At 56.8% G+C, this 18,216-nt stretch overlaps 1 protein-coding gene across 1 annotated transcript in view; it reads left to right on the top strand.

Annotated features, from left to right (window-relative positions):
- Positions 1–9,579, top strand: part of Ptchd2 (patched domain containing 2) — a 44,781-nt gene extending 35,202 nt beyond the window's left edge. Inside the window, exons 12-21 of the mRNA XM_005404001.1 lie at positions 43–179; positions 1,648–1,832; positions 3,261–3,391; positions 3,472–3,644; positions 4,415–4,541; positions 4,817–4,962; positions 6,489–6,648; positions 7,039–7,152; positions 7,478–7,644; positions 8,410–9,579. Coding sequence (XP_005404058.1) covers positions 43–179; positions 1,648–1,832; positions 3,261–3,391; positions 3,472–3,644; positions 4,415–4,541; positions 4,817–4,962; positions 6,489–6,648; positions 7,039–7,152; positions 7,478–7,644; positions 8,410–8,772 — 1,703 coding nt within the window. The 3' untranslated portion in view covers positions 8,773–9,579. The remainder of the gene's footprint in view (positions 1–42; positions 180–1,647; positions 1,833–3,260; positions 3,392–3,471; positions 3,645–4,414; positions 4,542–4,816; positions 4,963–6,488; positions 6,649–7,038; positions 7,153–7,477; positions 7,645–8,409) is intronic.
- Positions 9,580–18,216: the final 8,637 nt, after the last annotated feature.

Below are 18,216 nucleotides of genomic sequence, written 5' to 3'. Positions count from 1 at the left end.
CCAGGTGACTGTCCGCTCCTCTCCATCCTCATTTGCCCCTAGATTCGGTGGGCACAGTGTACATCTCCAAGGTGAAGAGCAAAGGCCGCCCCGCTGTCTACAGGCTGTCCCTCAATGCCAGCGTGCCCGCCCCGTGGCAGGCCGTGTCCCCTGGGGATGGAGAGGTGCCCTCCTTCCAGGTGAGCTTGGACTGTCGCAAAGTGAGCCGCCACCACCACTGAGCAGGGGACCTGGGTGCCACACTGGTGGGCGTTGGCGGGGGGAAGCAGGATCCTTTCGCAGCAGTCCCCAGCCTTCTAGGCACCAGGAACCGGTTTAGCAGAAGACGATTTTTCCACGGACCGGGGAGGGGAAGGATGATTTCTGGGTGGTTCCAGTGTGTTACATTCAGTGTGTGCTTTATTTCTGTGATTACGTTAGATTCTCATAAGGAAGGCACGACCTACAGCCCTCACACATGGCGTTCACAGTAGGGGCTGCACGCCCACGAGAATCTAATGCCCACTGCCCTGTGAGGAGGCAGAACTCAGGCGATCAAGTGAGCCAAGGGGCAGGGCTGTCACCGCCACTCACTCCTGCTGTAACCCTGGCCCATCTGTGGCTGAGGACTGGGGACCCCTGCCCTTGAGGATGGGGCTGCTACTAGCAGATGAAGGCACCTCCCACCCCTGTCATCCAGACCTGTGACAGCCACCTGCAGAGTGGTCATGGCCAGGGGTTCCACATCAGCCTGGTCTGGGTTCGAGTCCTGACTCTGCCTTGCATAACTTCTGTGTCTTCGGGCAGATTACCTCATCACTCTGAGCCTCAGTTTCCGCTTCTGGGAAATGGGGACATAAACAGCACCAGTTGGCCTTGTTGGAGGTATGAGGCAAGGCCTGTGCGGGGCACATGGGGACACAGCGAGTACCCAGTGGGTGGTGGCTGTTAGCGCGTCTTCATATTCTCGGCAGCAGCTGCAGCGCCCTAAGGAGCCTTCCCGGCCAGTCCAGACTCCTGTCTGCCTTCGCAGGGGTCCTGTGTTCCTTGGACATGCCACGCCCCAGGGGACAGCCACACATGTCCCCCACTGGCTCAAGGTCTCTGTTCCCTTGCTGTTCCCAGCTGGCCTTCACTGTGTGACCCGTGCCTGAGTCTCCTGCAGCTCCGTGGGCGCTGTCTCCTGAGTCCTCGCCCGGGCTGTAGCACAGATGTCCCCTCTCCCACTGCCCTGTCGCGCCCGGCCTCCCTCCTCGGTGCCCTCCTCTTCCCTGCCCTTCGTCATCTGACCAGCTTGCCTCTCTAAACCCAGCCCTGGCCAGAGTCAGGTTGGGCCTCCGCCCATCCTAAGTGCCAGCTCCTTGAGGAGAGGTCCCCAGTCCCACGCACTGCTGTGCCCTTAGAGCCTGGCACCTCGCCTGGCGCAGAGTTGATACCCAGTGAGCACTTGGCGCAGGGAGAAATGAGGCTCAGAGGGAGGGAAGGACTTGCCCAGTTTTCAGACTCAAACCCAGGCCTCCTGAGCCTCTGCCCAGAGCGCTGTCCCGACTCTGGGCTGCGGCGGGGTTGGGGGACGAGTGCGGAGGGAGGGGCCCAACCCTGAGGCCGGGCCGGGCCGAGGCCGCCTCCCCGAGTCACGTGTCTTGTCTCTGTCGATCCACTGCTTAGGTGTATAGAGCGCCTTTTGGTGACTTCACCAAGAAGCTGACCGCTTGTATGTCTACAGTAGGGCTGCTCCAGGCCGCGAGCCCCTCCCGCAAGTGGATGGTGACGACCTTGGCCTGTGACGCCAAGCGGGGCTGGAAGTTTGACTTCAGCTTTTACGTGGCCGCCAAGGAGCAGCAGCACACCCGGTAACAGCCTTGCAGATGGTGCAGATGAGCGCTCTCTCGCTCTCTCGCTCTCGCTCTCGCTCTCTCGCTCTCTCTCTCTCTGTTTCACATGAGAGATGCCACCAGCACTTTCAGGAAACTGCTGTCCATTTCCACATACCTATTCAGAGGTGTCTGTGCCCGGGGCTGGGGCTGGGGACACTGGCAAAGACGACAGCCCCATAATCTGCCCACCCGTTCCACTGCTGTCCCGTGATGGCTCCACAAGGGTCTTGGGCTGTGGCACTATGTGGTCAGGGTTCCACCCCAGGGCCTTTGCATTTGCGGTCCCCTGTGCCCAGAGTGCTTCTCTAGCTCCTGCGTGGTTGACCTGTCAAGATTCAGCTGTCACCCAGACCTCACCTCCTGGGAGAGGCTGCCTCACCCGGAATCACCTGCCTGGCTCTCCGCACACCACCCGCTGCTCTTTCTGGCCCTGTCCCAACTGCGACCTGTCTGCCCCCAGGAGCAGTCCCCATCCTGCAGGGCACATTGGCGGGTTTGCCCCTTGTGCATTCTCAGCACCTGGCCGTGTCTAGCATGCAGCAGGTGCTCAGTAAATTCTTGCCCAAGGAGGAAGTAAACTCTTTCAGCACTTCCTCTTAGGGTTGACCCACACTGTGTATTTTTTGCACACTATGGAAAGTGATGACTCCTTGCCCTCCAGGCTGTAGCGGAGTGAGGGGCTGTGTATGTGGTAGCCACCTGCGGTGTACCAGTCCATGCCACTGGCCTGGCCAGCAGCCAGTGCCCGATAGGCTGCGTTCTCTGCCTCCTGGGTCTCCCTGGGGCATCCCATCCTGCATTCCGTTCTCAGGCATTGAATGTGGCCCTGTGCTCGCAGATCAGCGGTCATTTTCACTGGCTCTGTGGGGCTGGGAGACGGGGATAAGCCACACAGATGCGGCTGCTGCTCTTGGGCCACCCAGGGGAGACAGGCAGCTAACAAGTGAACAGCGGGAGAGCACACAGCACCCCCGCCTTGCACCATGACACGTGGGGACCAGGGTTTCTGATGGGACTGGCTTCAGGCTGTGGGGTCCCACAGAGGGCTGAACACGGTGCAGCTTGCAGTCAGGGTGGCTGAGATGGCTCGAACTGCGTCCCTTCCAGGGCTGGGCTAGCCCTGCTCACACAGGGGCCGGGGGCCAGGGCTGCACGGGTGCACATGAGACGTTCTGGAAAGCTCTGAGCTCCATCAGGTCTGGCGGTCAGCAGGATGCTTGGCTTGGAGCCCCTGCTTTGGACGGCTCCTAATTGAGATGGGGCTGGGACCTGCACCCTGGTTCCCCCCCAGAGGACAATCTGAGCACACTGCTTCCCTCTCCCTCGGGCAGGGGTGGAACAAGACGGTCTGCAGACCCCCGGCCCTGCTTGCAACCTCAGCCCTGGCCTTCCTTGCCTCCACAGGAAGCTGTACTTTGCCCAGTCCCACAAGCCCCCCTTCCATGGGCGCGTGTGCACAGCGCCCCCCGGCTGTCTGCTCAGCTCTAGCCCTGACGGGCCTACCAAAGGCTCCTTCTACGTGCCCAGTGAGAAAGGTACCCCTGGGTTGCTCCCGCGGGGCTGGGGACTCAGGGACCGGGAGCTGCCCTCCTTACAGTCCTGGCTCCCGCTGCAGTGCCCAGGGCTCGCCTGTCCGCCACGTTTGGCTTCAACCCCTGCGTGAACACGGGCTGCGGAAAGCCGGCGGTGCGGCCCCTGGTGGATACCGGGGCCATGGTCTTCGTGGTCTTTGGCATTATTGGCATCAACCGCACCCGACAGGTGGACAACCACGTCATCGGAGACCCGGTACGCGGGCCACCAGCCCAGCCCGTCCCAGCCCACTGGCTCTGTGGGCTCCATCAGCACAGACAGGATGCTGGGAGCCCGGCTCCTCTGGACCTCCAAACAGGGCTAGCTTAGCGTCACCGGAGAGTCAGGGTGACTGACGTTTGGGGCCCCTGAGGGGCTGGGACGGAGATGAGGGGTACACGGAGAATCCTGCCTTGCCCTGCCCCTGGAGAGTGGCCAGCCTTGCCCAGCCCTACCTCCCTGCCCCCAACATCATGACGTCCCCTTCTGTCCGCCCGTACTCCAGCCCTGAGCTGGGTGCAGACGCTGTGGGAAGCATGGGCTACGCCAGGACAGTGGCAAGCGCTGAGGCTTTGTGGAGGGAGGGCCTGGTGGACATACCCGCCACAGTTGAGCCAGTGGCACAGGATGGCCACCATGGCCTCGGTCGGGGGCAGGGTGGGGTAAGGAGGTCATCTGTTCAGTCCTGAGTCTGCCCGTGTTCAGAGCAGGGACCTGGCCAGGAGGTGAGGAGGGCAGATGCTGCCGGCCAGGGAGGCCTTAGCTGCCCGAAGGGAGGACAGGCGGAAGTCCAGTGGGCAGTGATGGGAAGAGGTGCTGAACGGCAGGACTGAAGCTGGGGACGGTGGGTGACGAGCTGAGGGCTGCCGTGTGACGTTGCGGGGAGCTGCTGCAGACCGAGACCAGGGTGGGAGGTGGAGGCGGAGCCTGGGGCCAAGTCCCTCTCTCACTGAGGGGCTGGGGCCATCTGTGTCTCCTTCGGAAAGGGCAGTGTCGTCTATGATAGCAGCTTTGACCTCTTCAAAGAAATCGGGCACCTGTGTCGCCTCTGCAAGGCCATCGCGGGCAACTCAGAGCTGGTGAAGCCGGGCGGGGCCCAGTGCCTGCCGTCAGGTGTGTGGATGGGATCTGGGAACCTAGAGCCAGGCCCCACGGCCATGCATGGTGGGAGCAGCCTCCAGGGAAGGTTCAGAAGTTGGGTCTGGGGCTGAGGTCATACCGGGCTGTCCCTGAGAGGGCCCCAAATATCACTGTCCACCGGATGGCAGATGTGGGTGGCAGGTGTGCCACTAGTTACAGGTACTTTAGACACCCGGGCGGCACTTGTGATGGGTGGGACGGGCCGCCCCAGCCCCTTCTCACCAGCACCCCATCGCCATCCCCTGAAGGCTACAGCATTTCCACCTTCCTGCGGATGCTGCACCCAGAGTGCAAGGAGCTGCCGGAGCCCAACCTGCTGCCGGGGCAGCTGTCACACGGGGCGGTGGGCGTCAAGGAGGGCCGCGTGCAGTGGATCTCCATGGCCTTCGAGTCGGTGAGCCTGAGCGCCCCGCTGGGTACCGTGTGCGGTGCTTGTCTTGAGCTGGTGTCACCTCAGACCCAAGGGGGTACTGAGGCCTTTGTCCGAGGTCCCAGGGTTAGTAGCAGGTGTCAGCATCAAGTGACAGACCAGCCTCTGACTGCAGAGTTGTGATGGGTGGGACGGGCCAACCTGGCCTTTGACCAGGTTTATGTTGTGCAGCTACCAAGCCACAGGCTGCTGGGAGCCGCGCCGCTGCCCTCCGCCACTGTGAGGCCAGGGTCAAGGGCGCGGGTGTGACGGGCCTCACCAGGTGTCACGGAGGAGAGCTTGAAGTCAGAATAGCCCCCTACATGTCTCCCCACCTCCTTTGTCACCCCTGGACACTCGGGGCTCTCACAGACACCTGCACCCACACACGTGTGCGCACACACGCACACCTCCGACCTGGGCCCCGCTTTGCTCTCTGAGGCTTGGCAAGGCTGTCTTTGCTGTCTCCATTCCGAGACCCCGGCCCAGCCCTCCCCTGAGCTGGAGAGGACTGCACACTGACCTTGAACAAGTCCTCATCTGCAGAATGGGCCTGAAGGCCGCTCCCCACAGCCACGGGAAAGAACAGGGAAGGCTCTAGGGGTAAGAAAAATCGAGACCGGGTGACAAGCGGCAGGCGAGGCCTCTCCTCCAGCCCTCGGCCCGTCTCCGTTCCTGACGTCCGTGTCCCTCCCTACACAGGCAGGGAACCTCTGGGCACCGGGCAGAAGCACCCCAAGACCCTCCACCTCTCTTGAGCCCTCAAGCTAGTGCAGAGGCCACGACAGAGCCCCAGACAGGCTCTTCTGTATAGCTGTTTGTTCATTTGCTGCGGTAAAACATGCATTATCAAACCTATCAACTTAATCAGTTCTTGACAGACAGTTCAGTGGCATAAGGAACTCTCCTGCGACTGTCACCGCCATCCACCCGCAGAGCTTCTCATCCTCCCCAGCTGAAACTGTCCCGTTAAACACCAACTCCCCCGTCGCTCCTCCCAGCCCCAGAACCCCCATTCCGCGCTCTCTGTATTTGCTCTAAATGTTTCATGTGAGCGGAACCGCGCCGACCTATCCCATTCGTCAGTGTCAAGTCCCCAGGGTTCACCCTGGGACTGCTCAAGCAGGACTTCTTCCCTCTTCAGTTTGAGAGAGGAGGTCTCTCTGCTCAGGGAGTCCAGGACAGGGCGTCCACCTCCAAGCTGACCCCGCAGTGTTCTCACACACACACACACACACACACACGCGGGGGGCTGGTTCATGCTTAGCCAGGGCAGAGCTCCATGCCACTGCAGGTGGGGAGTGCAGGGGCTTCTGGGAGCTGAAGTGGCTCCGTTGGGAAAGGCCAGGAGCATCCCACCATGAAACTCGGGTGCTGTGTCCAGAGGCCAGAGCAGCCCGCTGGGGCTGGATTGTCGCTCACTCCCACAATCCACGGGCTCTGTAGGGGCCCCAGCATGGGGAGGAATGGCCGGCCACAGCCCCGCCACCTCACCAGCCCTGTCCCTGCAGACCACGTACAAGGGCAAGTCCTCCTTCCAGACCTACTCGGACTACCTGCGCTGGGAGAGCTTCCTCCGGCAGCAGCTGCAGACCCTCCCGGAGGGCTCGGCCCTGCACCACGGCTTCCAAACCTGTGAGCACTGGAAGCAGATCTTCATGGAGATCATAGGTGAGCACAGGGAGGGTAGGCGCGGGGCGGGCAGGGTGGCCTCCCGGAGCCATGCTGTTGTCTTTAGTCCTGGCCAAGAGCCCTGGGAAAACATCACACAGCAGCCGGCTGCTGATCAGAGCCTTCCTGCTTGGAGGGTTCTGGCTGCATTGCCTGGTCTTGAACGTGACCACCTGAAAGGTTGTTACAAGCCGTTTTAAGGTGCCAGGCCGCGCCTTAGCTCTTGAACTTCTGGTGGGGGGGGCTGGCCTGGTCACTGGAGAGCAGGGCGCAGAGAGCACAGCTGGCTGTGACCACCCATCTGCGAACCCCTGCAACCTCTCCACCAGGGGCTGGGGGGCCACAGGCTCCTCGCCCCGCAGCCCCTGAGGCCGCCTGCTCCCCTCCCAGGAGTGCAGAGTGCCCTGTACGGCCTGGTCCTCTCGCTGCTCATCTGTGTGGCCGCAGTGGCTGTGTTCACCACCCACATCCTGCTCCTGCTGCCCGTGCTGCTGAGCATTCTGGGTAGGTGGGTGAGGGGGGACGGGCGGGGCTGGGGGAGCAGAAACAGGCAGGCTCTCCCTGGGGGCCTCAGGTCAGCAAGCTGCTCTCCAGACCACCACCACCCAGGCAAGAAGACCCTCTGGGTGCCATCAGTAACAGCAGCTTTGGGACGTGTACCCCAAGAAGAGCCAGGTGTCCCTCCAAAGTAGCCCCCTCCCTGCAGCCCAGGCTCTTGTCCTTTTGTCACCCAAGGTGGAGGTTTAGCCGTAGACGTACCCACTCCGCAGGGGCCCTCCAGGGCCATGTGGGAGGGCCGGTCCCAAGCACCACCCCACCACCCCTGCAGGCATCGTCTGCCTGGTGGTGACCATCATGTACTGGAGCGGCTGGGAGATGGGCGCCGTGGAAGCCATCTCCCTGTCCATCCTGGTTGGCTCCTCCGTGGATTACTGCGTCCACCTGGTGGAGGGCTACTTGCTGGCTGGAGAGAACCTGCCCCCCCACCAGGCTGAGGTGAGCGCCCGCTGCTCCCCCAGGACAGCTGTGTCTTAAGCATGCCGTGTTCTAGGACTAAGGGCTCCTGGTGCCTACCTGCACGGCCCCGGGACACACATAATGCCAGCTCAGCAGAGGTCACTGTGGGGCCTGAGGCAAGTCTGTGTCCCAGGCCTTGGTCTCCCCAGAGAGCAGGCTCTCTCTGGCTCATGAACTCAGAGCCAAAACCAGCTACAGACCTGGTGAAGTTGTTTGTGTGTTTGCTTTTTGCCTAGCTCAGGACTGCATTGGTATCAAGACTTTCGTAAATGTGTGAAAATTAAGTCAGTTATACATTTATTTGCTTTTGGCCAAAAGAACAAAATTGAGCCAAGTGTGGTATCACACGCCTATAATGCCAGCTACCAGGAGGCTGAGGCAGGAGGATCACAAATTCAAGGCCACCCTAGGCAACTTGGCGAGACCCTGTCTCAACATACAAAAAGGGCTGGGGGTGTAGCTCAGTGGCAGAATGCCTGCCTAGCATGCAGGAGGCCTGGGATTCGATCCCTAGTACTACCAAAAAAAAACCAAACAAAAAAAGTTCCAATCAGGACCCCCGTTTCTGCAGATCACCCCAGCAACGGGCAGCATTCACTGCACTCTGTGAAGTCACCCTGCGTCATCCACTTACAGGGCAGGAATCGGGGCCTGGGGGCAGGGCTGGCGTTGAGCAGGGCTGCGCGCTGGGCGGGAGGGTCCCCACGGGGCTGGGTACTCAGCGCTCACTCTCTGCTGCCCCAGGACCCCCGCGCGCAGCGCCAATGGCGGACGCTGGAGGCCGTGCGGCATGTGGGCGTGGCCATCGTGTCCAGCGCCCTCACCACCGTCATCGCCACCGTGCCGCTCTTCTTCTGCGTCATCGCCCCGTTCGCGAAGTTCGGCAAGATCGTGGCTCTCAACACGGGAGTGTCCATCCTCTACACGCTCACCGTCAGCACTGCCCTCCTGGGCGTCATGGCCCCCGGCTCCTTCACCCGGACCAGGACTTCCTTCCTCAAGGCCCTGGGCGCCGTGCTGCTGGCGGGGGCCCTGGGGCTGGGTGCCTGCCTTGTCCTCCTGCGCAGCGGCTATAAGATCCCCCTGCCCAGCGGGGCGGCCCTATAGCCCCGCTGGCTCTTGACTTGTGCACCTCGGCCTGGTTTGGGAACCAGCCCACCCCAGAGGCCCTTGCTTCCCAGCCCAGCTCCACCTGTTCCCAGCCTGGCCACACTGGAGTCCACACCACGTGGCCCACATCGTGGTCTTTGAAGCCAGAGCTGAGCTGGAGCTGCCACCAGCTGCCACCATGCCCAGCTGGGCCACAGGCCGCCTCGCTGGGCTCTGTTCACAGTGCCAGGTCCAGCCCGCCTCAGTGCCTGGCCACCATGGGAGCAGGGGATCGCCTTGGGGGTCTCCCCTCATATGTTCAGTGCTCACAGCCTTCTGGGGTAGCAGTTTTGGGTGCCCCATTCTACAGATGTGGAAACTGAGGCACCAATAGGCACAGTGACTGTCCTGGGGCTGGGTCAGGGTAGAGCCAGCAGTGCCGCCAAGCCCCGGCCTCCCCAGGGCCTCTGCAGAAAGAGCACAGTGGGCTTAAGGGTGGGGACCTCACACCCTGCTCCTTACCCCTCCCCGCCCTCTTTGGCCAGTGCTGGGTGACACCTGCACCCTCTTTTGTTGCAGGCCAGTGAGGACAGAGGGACTGCCCTGGGGTTGTGCATGTCCCAGTCCTGGCCCCAACCTGGGGCCGCCTCTGAGGCCCTCCTGGGGTGCAGGGTTCAGCATGACCTTCCCCATAGGCCCAAGCCCCATCTCGCCTGATGCGGCTCTGAGGGTGGATTTGGGGGGAGCAGCCCTTGTGGGGAGAGCTGGCAGTGCCTGCCGCCTGCTCACGGCAGATGGTTCCTATTAAAGTGAAATGAAACTGCAGACCGCCGCTATTAACACGAGCATTTGAAGCATCGTTGGCTCCATCCCATTCTGCAGTTGAAAGAGCTGAGTGCTTGCTGCTGCCCGGCCAGAGCTGGTACGGAGCTGGCCCTGGCCTTGGACGGGTGTGGAGCGGGGAGTGTGCCCGGCCGCCCTGGGAACAAGGTCACAGGTGCCCGGGAGACCTCTGCCGTGGGAGGTGGGCGCGAGCCGCTTCTGTCTTCACGGGTCCATCTGGGCTGTTTATGAGCCTTCTAAATAGCTGTCTTTCTTGTGGGCGCACAGTGCCCTCTGAGCTTTGCAGAGCTGGACACACTGAGCGGGGCCTAATCTGTGAGGGTGAGAAAGAAACCCAGGGTGGTCTCCAGGACAGATGTGCACCACTGTCCCACCTGGTGGGGAGCAGTGCTTGGTGTTGGTTGAAGGAATATCAGACCTATGGACCCTCCATGGGGAGGAAATTAAACAAGCCATTGGTGGTACCAACTGGTGCCCAACACTGCACTGGGCGCTCTGCTGCGGGTTGGCGTTCGGTTCTGTGGCTGCCAGAACAAAGCACCAGCTGTTGGCTTGCACAGCCAAAGCGAGTCCCTCTCCTGGTTCCAGAGGCTGCATGTCCAAAGTCAAGGTGTTGGCAGGGCTGGTTCCTTCTGGAGGTTCTGGGTCTCCCCAGCTCCTGCTGGTGCCATCATCGGCTTGCGGACACATCGTTCCAGGCTCTGCTTTCACCTTCATATGCGTCTTTTCTGTGTTTCTATTTACAGCTTCTTCCTTTGTTAGAAGAAGAGCATCAATCACACTGGGTCAGGCCCCACCCTAATGCCTTCCTTTTAACTTGATCAGCAGCAAAGACTCCGTTTCTGAACATACTCCTGTTCAGGAGTGCCAGGGCAAAGACGTCAACATTTCCCGTGGGGGGGCACCGTGACGTAGCAGGTTCACCACCTACCAGCTCATGGGCTCACTTTAAGGGATAGTTGCTGTCACACCCATTCCACACGTGGCAAAGCCAAGGCCGTGAGACGCTGACTTGCCTGGATTGCGCAGCTAGGCACTCGTGAGCCGTGCTTGGCCCCAGTGTACACAGCTCAATGCAATTGTCACAAAGGCTGACGGTGATTACAGGGCAGTCCAAGGCTGGTGGTGAGAACCAGAAGGCTGTTCTTAAAGTCCAAAAGGAAACCCCCTATGTTTGTGAAAGACTGCATTTTCTTTCTTTGCCCAGAACCCACAGCAGAGGGGAGCAGTCCTGGCCTGGGGCGCACTTGCAGCACTGACCCAGGGCCAGGCAGCCCTTGTGTAGGGGCCACGTTAGCAGGGCCCATCTCTCCCAAATGCCCGCCCCTCCCTGCAGAGCGTGGAGCTTATGGGAGGAGGCCAGGGGAGGTGGGAGGGGCCTACAAATTGACAGGACTCCCAGGAAGAGCTTGAAGAAAGGGCTGTCATCTCAAGTCCTTGTCTTGAGACCCTCCCAATAACCCAGCTCTGATGTGGAGATGGTCTATTTGCATACCATTTGCATGCAGCCTGCAGGAAGCTGCTTCATCAAGAGCCCTCTCTTGGCCCATTTACTTTTAAGGGACAGCTCTTCCTCCTTCCCCTTGGCTTTTAACCTTTTCAGTGCCATGGGGACAGTGGGTAGGCAACCAAGGTGGAAGAGGCCACACCATCTGCCACTACCCTGTCCTCCAAAGTGGCTAGGGCTCCCTGGCAACTGCTCAGCTGCTGTGATCCTCAGGACCCCTGCGAGGTGAATTGCGTGTTACATTTGGGGCCCAGAGAGGAGACACTTTCTCAACTTCCCACCTGCATCTCCTCACCCAAACAGATTTGTCCTTGTCCCTTGAGGCTGAGTGGTGACTGATCTGTTCCACTCCCGGCCTGCCTCCCCAAGCAGGGCGGAATAAGCCGGGGGAAGGACCTGGGTGATGATTTGGGAACTCTGACCACACAACTGGCTGCCTCCTCACCTACAAATAGGTCACCCGTCATCTGGTTAGTGACTGCTGATGCCACAGGGTCCCAGAGGCACCAACTCCCATGCAGAGAACCTTGACCTTTGATTGCTGCCGATGCGCGGCTGCAGTCTTAATGAGCTTTGCTAAGCTTAATGAGATGCTCTTTGCTCACTCAGGCACAGCAGCCAGCTGGGGGTCTGCGAGGATGTGCAGACATCCTGGTGCCAAGATGGCACGGCCCTGCATGGAGGAGAGACCGAGGGCACTAGGGAAGCCAAGGGAGTGGACGCCCTGCCTGGCGCCTGGAGTCCAGGAGATGTCTGTGACAGCCAGATTTTCTGGGCGCCTGCCTTGCAGGGCCCTGTCTGTCATTCTTGGGAATCCTCAGCCTGCGTGGAGGGAAATGCCCGGTGCTGCTGCTAAGGCTGAAGCCAAAGATCGGAGTTGTGTCCCTGTCCTCTTTCTTGGCCACTGTGACCCTTGAGAAAGCACAGGGCTGTGCCCACCCCAAGCCCAGGGAAGCGGGGATTTATCCTGAGGGCATTGGAGAGACAATAGAAGCATTTTAAAGGCAGCAGGACACTTCCTACCGATTTGATTGGCAAGAAGCTACATTAGCTGGTGAGGTGCAGGAAACGGGTCCTCTTGTGCATTGCCTGTGGGACTGTTTACTGGTGCAGCCCTGGAAGGGAATTTGGCAGTAACGATCAAAATTATAACCACACGACCCTTTTGCTTCAGCAGTCCTGCTTCTGAGAATTCATCCTGCAGGTAAACTTACTCTGGCCAAGTGCAGAAGTCACTCACTGAAGGCTTTTGGTATAGCAAAGAACTGTAGCCCCCGAATGTCCCTCAGCACGGGGACCCACAAAGGAAGTGACGGCCCACTCAGACAGTGAGATACTCTGCAGCTGTTAAGGACAAACGAGGGAGTTTTCCTTGTGCCAAGATGGAAAAGCTGCCAAGGTGCATTAAGTGGGGGAGAAGAGCTGGGAAGGCCATGTAAAATAGGCTAGATTATGTGTTTAGAAAAAAATGGGCAGGCAAAAGAATCTATATTCATTTTTGCTTGTATATCCATAAAGTAATTCTGACGAAAGTACAAGAAAAATGAGAAGTGCAGTTATCTATGTGTGTCTGCAGGGGCGGAGCAGGAAGCCTGTCCAATAGTAGGGAATAGCAGAGGAAGGCGTTTGTCCTGAAGCTTTGCACGCTCGGGGTTTTAACTGCAGGATTATATCATCTAGTGTAGCAATGGCAAACCTCTTAGAGCTTTCAATGATACAAACAGCCCACTGTACCACATGTGCCATAGGTTCGCCACCACTGCTTTAGATGCTTTTGGAAGCAGGGGAGAGTGAGATGGCTGTCACTTGCTCCTTAGAAAGCGCACCCTGGCTGCAGGGCAGACGGGGGAGGGAGGCAAGGGGAGCAGAGAGGAAGGAGAGAAGGGGTACAACCCCCTAGGGATTGTACCATCAGCAACCATCAGCTCTCTGTACCAAAGCTGGTGGGACCAGCACTTCTCTGAATACCTTTTCTGAGCCGGGACACTTAGATCAAGGGCCCTTAGATCAAAAGAGTGGCATTATCCAGTGCCTCAGGCTGGCCGTCTCAGGGAGTGGGGTGCTTAGAACGGGCAGCCTGGGTAACAGGAGGCTGGAGTTGGCTCTGCAGCCACCTTGGTCCGATGTCACAGAAGCACCCTCCCCCACCACATGCTTGAGCAAGTCACGGATCTATCTTTACCTGTTTGCTCATCCATTAAATAGAATAATACCAACCATGCATGGTGATTGCATTTTAATGAGATAATGCTTGTCCGGGCCTTGGCTACAGTGACCCCTGTTGCACCATGATCACTGTCTTCATCTCTGTTATCAAACAGATTTCTCCCAACTCAGGATGGTGTGCGTGTGCTTGGAGTTGCAAAGCTCAATAAACACCCCACCCAGGTGTCCTTCTCTGGCTAGGGGTGGAATATGTGTTCTTGTCCTATTGATGGTGGGTCTGCCCAGGGGAACTTTGTTGCCCACAGGGATTTGGCAAGTGTAAAGCAAGCGAAGGCTTAAAATGGGCCATGTTGAAACTGGCCTTCTGTTTCTGCCTCTCCAGGGGAAGGATATGTCCCCCAGAATCCCCTGGTTTCAGGAGGCTAAGGGACCCATGGAACTGCTTTGACCCCAGGAATCAAGCTTCAGTTTATTCATTTTTTTCTTCTGCCTAACAAACCACTTCAAATTCTAGTGGCTTAAAACAATCTTGTGTTCACCTCATAATTCTGTCAGGTCTCAAAATTAAGTTGGGCTCTCAAAATTAAGTGAGATACTCTGCAGCATCTGGGTCATTTTTCCAACCCTGGCAGGACTACCTCGTATAGCTGCAGCCAGCTGTAGGTTAGCTGGTAGCTCTGCTTTGGGGACCTTGGCTGTTAGGCTGGCGAATCGCGGTCAGAGGGCCGTGCATCACTTGCCTTGCAGTGGGCTAGCTTAGGCTTGTTCACAATATCCTGGAGAATATGTGCCAATGCGTGTGGCCTCTGTTATGGGGTGAACTGAGTCCCCAAGAAAGGATGTGTTAAAGTCCTAACCTTTGATATCTCAGAATGTGACCTTATTTAGAAATATGATCTTTACAGACTTGATCAAGTTAAGATGAGGTCATTAGAGGGGGCCCTAATCCAGTATGACTGGTGTTATGAGCTGAATTGCCCTTCCCCCGTTAGTCACTTTCTTGTCATTGGGGGTAAAATGCAGTACCTGACACCCACGCTGTAAAGGAGGAAATGTTTATTTGGCTCATGGTTACCATGGGTTCAGTCAAGGTGGATAGCTCCGGGGCAGAAACAGCATGATGGAAGGGGCTGGTGGAGGAAAGCTGCTCAACCCACCACAACCAGGAAGCAGCGAGAGAAGGGAGGAGCCAGGGACGAGAACACACCCTTTCAGTTCATACCCCCAATGACCCACCTCTTGTGACCTGGCCTTACCTCCTACCACCACAGTGAGTTATTAACTCATTAACGGAGGAATCCACCAATGAGTATAGCATCCCATGATCCAACGTTCCCAAAAGCCCCACCTCTGAGTATATAAGACCTTGGGGAAACATTTTAGATATAAACCATGATACACACTCCCACCCCAAAATGCCTATGTTGAAGGTCTGAGTCCCGGTGTCTCAGATTGTGACTGTTTTTGGAAAGAGGGCCTCGAAAGAGATGGTGAAGTTAAATGAGGCTGTTAGGGTGTCCCTGAGCCAATCTGACTGCTGTCCTTATCAGAAGACATTAGGACACCAGAGATGTGAAGGGCAGATGAGCCCAGAGAGACCATGTGAGGGCACAGGGAGAAAACAACAGTGTGCCAGCCCAGAAGAGAAACCAGCTCTGGCAACACCAGGATCTTGGACATCAGTCTCCAGAACTATGAAAAAAAATAAATCTTAATAGTCACTAGTTATGGCATCTTGTTATGGCAGCCCAAGGGAACCAGCACCCCAGGCCCGGTACAACAATACTTCTGCTGCATTCTGGTGTCACTGTGGGCCCCAGGTGAGCCCAGGTTCCAGTGGCATGGAACAATCCCTACCTCCTAACTGGAGGAACCCCATAGTCATGTTGAAAGGGCTGGGGTCACAGGGAGAAGATTATGATGGCCACGTTTTTCAAACAATCAGCCACTCACAGAATTTCATCTGTTGAATGGGGCTGATGATATCTCTAATTCAGTATTCCAGCAAGCATTTAGTAAGCCTAGGGAGCAGATCAAAGCACAAAGAGCTCCATAAAAGGAAGTGATGACCTGTCTGGGTGGATGTTTTTGAGGGCAGGTTCCTTATTCCAGTCTCTGGCACAGTGCCAGGTCTGGGACAGAAGCCCTGGAAGTCTAACGAATTCCAGCTGGTTGAATACAGAAATACCTACCCGCCCACAAGGGCCTACCCAGTGCCACCTCATACCTGACGGTGGAGATGCCCCATCTACAGGGAGAAAGCTGTTGCTTCAGACAACAGCCTGGTTCCCTGGACACCCTCTGTGGAGAACATACAAGCCCTCAGCCACGAAGAGCTCACTCACCCTGGGAAACTTCTTTCCCAGCATTGCTCCTGTCTTCTACTCCAGACAGAGGTAATGACCCACAGAGAAGAGGGCACAGCCACCCCTCGCTCTGAGCCAGGCGGAGGCAGCTCAGAAGGAGGTCAGCTCTTCCAGCGCGCCCTGCTCCGCCCCTTCTTCTTCTCAAAGTGTCACCAAGGCAGGGGTGGGTGACGGGTGTGCAAGCTCTTCCCAGCATCCCTCTCCTGCCCTCACTGTCTCAGATTCTGAAGACTGGAAGGCTGCAAGCTGAGACCACAGGAAGGAAGATCCTTTTTACAAGAGCAAGGATGACAGGGAGAAGGACACCCACACTCACATCGGCCAACCCAAAAGTGCAATTTATAAAATGAAAATCTGGTGTGACATTCCACTAAATTAACAATTTATAGATAATTCTCAATGCTCATACCATTAAGCAAATGTGCTTTAAATTGATTTCAAATTAGTGAGGTAATGATTTCCCCCAGGACCTGTCTCAGCCGGGCCCCCCTCCCCAGTGCAGTGTTTCTGTAAGAGGTAGGTGTACGATAACAGCCTCTTTATTCCATAATTGAAGTCATAATTGAACTAGAGGTCATATCCAAGGGCCCTATTGATCTGCATAGGAGGGAAAGTGCTGACAGCGACCATCCTCAGGCCAGAGGGGTGGGCTGGGCTCAGAGAGACTCCTGCAGCACAGCGCATTTGGAGACCATTTCCTATATGACCCGCAGGTATCCTGGGACAGAAGCTTTGGAACAGTCTAACGAACTGCAGCCGGTTGGATGCAGAAATACTTACTGGCTGGCAGGGGAACTGACTCACCTTGATCAGGCAGCACTCCCAGTCCTGTGCTCTCTGAGACTCTAATATTCCCAGATTCCTGGGAGACACTGCCTCTTTGCATGTCCCACCATGCCTGTCTGACCTCTACTGTCCAGGCCAAAGGAATTCGGACCAAGGCCCCCCTGCAGTGTAACCTGATCCCTCTCCTTCTCCTACACTCCAGTCCTTTACCTCTCAGCCCAGCCAAGAGGTCCCTTGGCCACAACTCACCCGAGGCAGAGTGGAAGATCAGGGATTCCACCGGTATAGCCTGATCCCTCTCACCTTGCAACACAGGGCATTGCCACCTCTACTGCTTTCCCCAACAGAGCCGGAGATCTTTGAGCTTCCTCTGAAGAGAGCTCCAGGGGCTCATTTCTTGGTGCACCAGCCATTCTGGATGCTCTGAATTCAGAGATCTTTTCTCCAAAGAATATGTCAGAGCAGAGGAAGTGGGAGGAGAAGCCGTGGAGAGGGAGAAAGGGAGGACCAGAGGAAAGGGAGGAGGAGATGCCAGAAACTGAACATTAAACAGGGAGAAGGGAAGGCAGAGGCAGAGACACAGACAAAGAGAAACAGAGAGGAGAGAGACAGAGGTTTCACAGAGGAGTAACTGAGTAGTGGGAAATCTCATGGCACTAATGTCAGAGAAGAGCCAGAGGTGAAGGAGACTGAGTCCTCTCATGAGTGAATTAATGTTTCACAAACAACCTGGGAAGTGCTCTATGTGTGCGCCAAAGATTGTTGAGCTATCTATAATACAGACCCACTTTGAACCTTAAAACCACCTAACCACTGTACATTAGCTGGAGCTGTCTTGCTCCTGGATCTCAGAATTTGGGAGAAAGGTGAGAAGTGAGATGAACAAAGAGAAGAGAGCTCTCTTCCGTGCTGCCTGTCTGTCTCCACCACGTTCCTGTAGCAAAAAGCTTCATCCTTTGAGCACCTGGAGCCACCAGGACTCCCCCAGGGCTCTGGGGTGGAGGCCATGCCCTTAGCTTTCCTTGGCTGGCTTCTTCTCTCAGGCATTTTCTAGCCCGGGGTGTGGAGGAAGAGGAAGAAGTTATTCATCCTAAACCGTGCATCATCTCATTCAGATGCCGCTGCAAAGTCAGCCGTGGCAATAACCAAAGAGAAGAGAAGTGGGAAAGAAGAATGTCTCTGAATTGCAGGCGGAGATTAGTAGAGAAAAGGGATTTAATCAATATTGATCAATAAAGTGCCTTAGAAAACTAAAACCACAAGTATTTCAGCAGAGCCTTATCCCAAAACCAGTTCTCCACTGATCAAGAGAACATAGAAAAGGCAAAATCAGGAAAGAGGAATTAATTTTTTAATAACTGTGTTATCTTTTGGATCTGAAATGTCCTGCCCCACCCATAGGCAAGCTTCTGGGCTTTTGGAAGATGATTGGGTCCTGAGTGCTCTAACTTCACCAAGTGCATTAATCCACTGATGAGCCCATAATTTATGACGTTATTGAGAGGGGATGGAAATGGGTGATGGGGTCTAGTTGAAATGAATAGATTGTGGGGGCAAGACTTTATGTGGTCCCCAGCCACTTCATCTCTGGCTCTTCCACCTCTGTCTGCTTCCTCTGCCATGAGGTGAGCACCCTTCCTCTGCTGTGCCTTTCTGTGTGGTGATTCTGCCTTACCAGGGACCTAGAAGTAACAGAGCAAAGTGACCGTGGACTGAAACCTGTGAAACCATAAGCCAAAATAAACTTTTTCTCCTTTTAAATTCCTTGTTTCAAGTATTCCATCACAGTGATGC

Source organism: Chinchilla lanigera, unplaced genomic scaffold (assembly GCF_000276665.1).
Source record: "Chinchilla lanigera isolate Chin_1 unplaced genomic scaffold, ChiLan1.0 scaffold00085, whole genome shotgun sequence".
In the NCBI taxonomy this organism is placed as follows: domain Eukaryota; kingdom Metazoa; phylum Chordata; class Mammalia; order Rodentia; family Chinchillidae; genus Chinchilla; species Chinchilla lanigera.
This window is presented reverse-complemented; position numbering and strand designations above follow the sequence as displayed.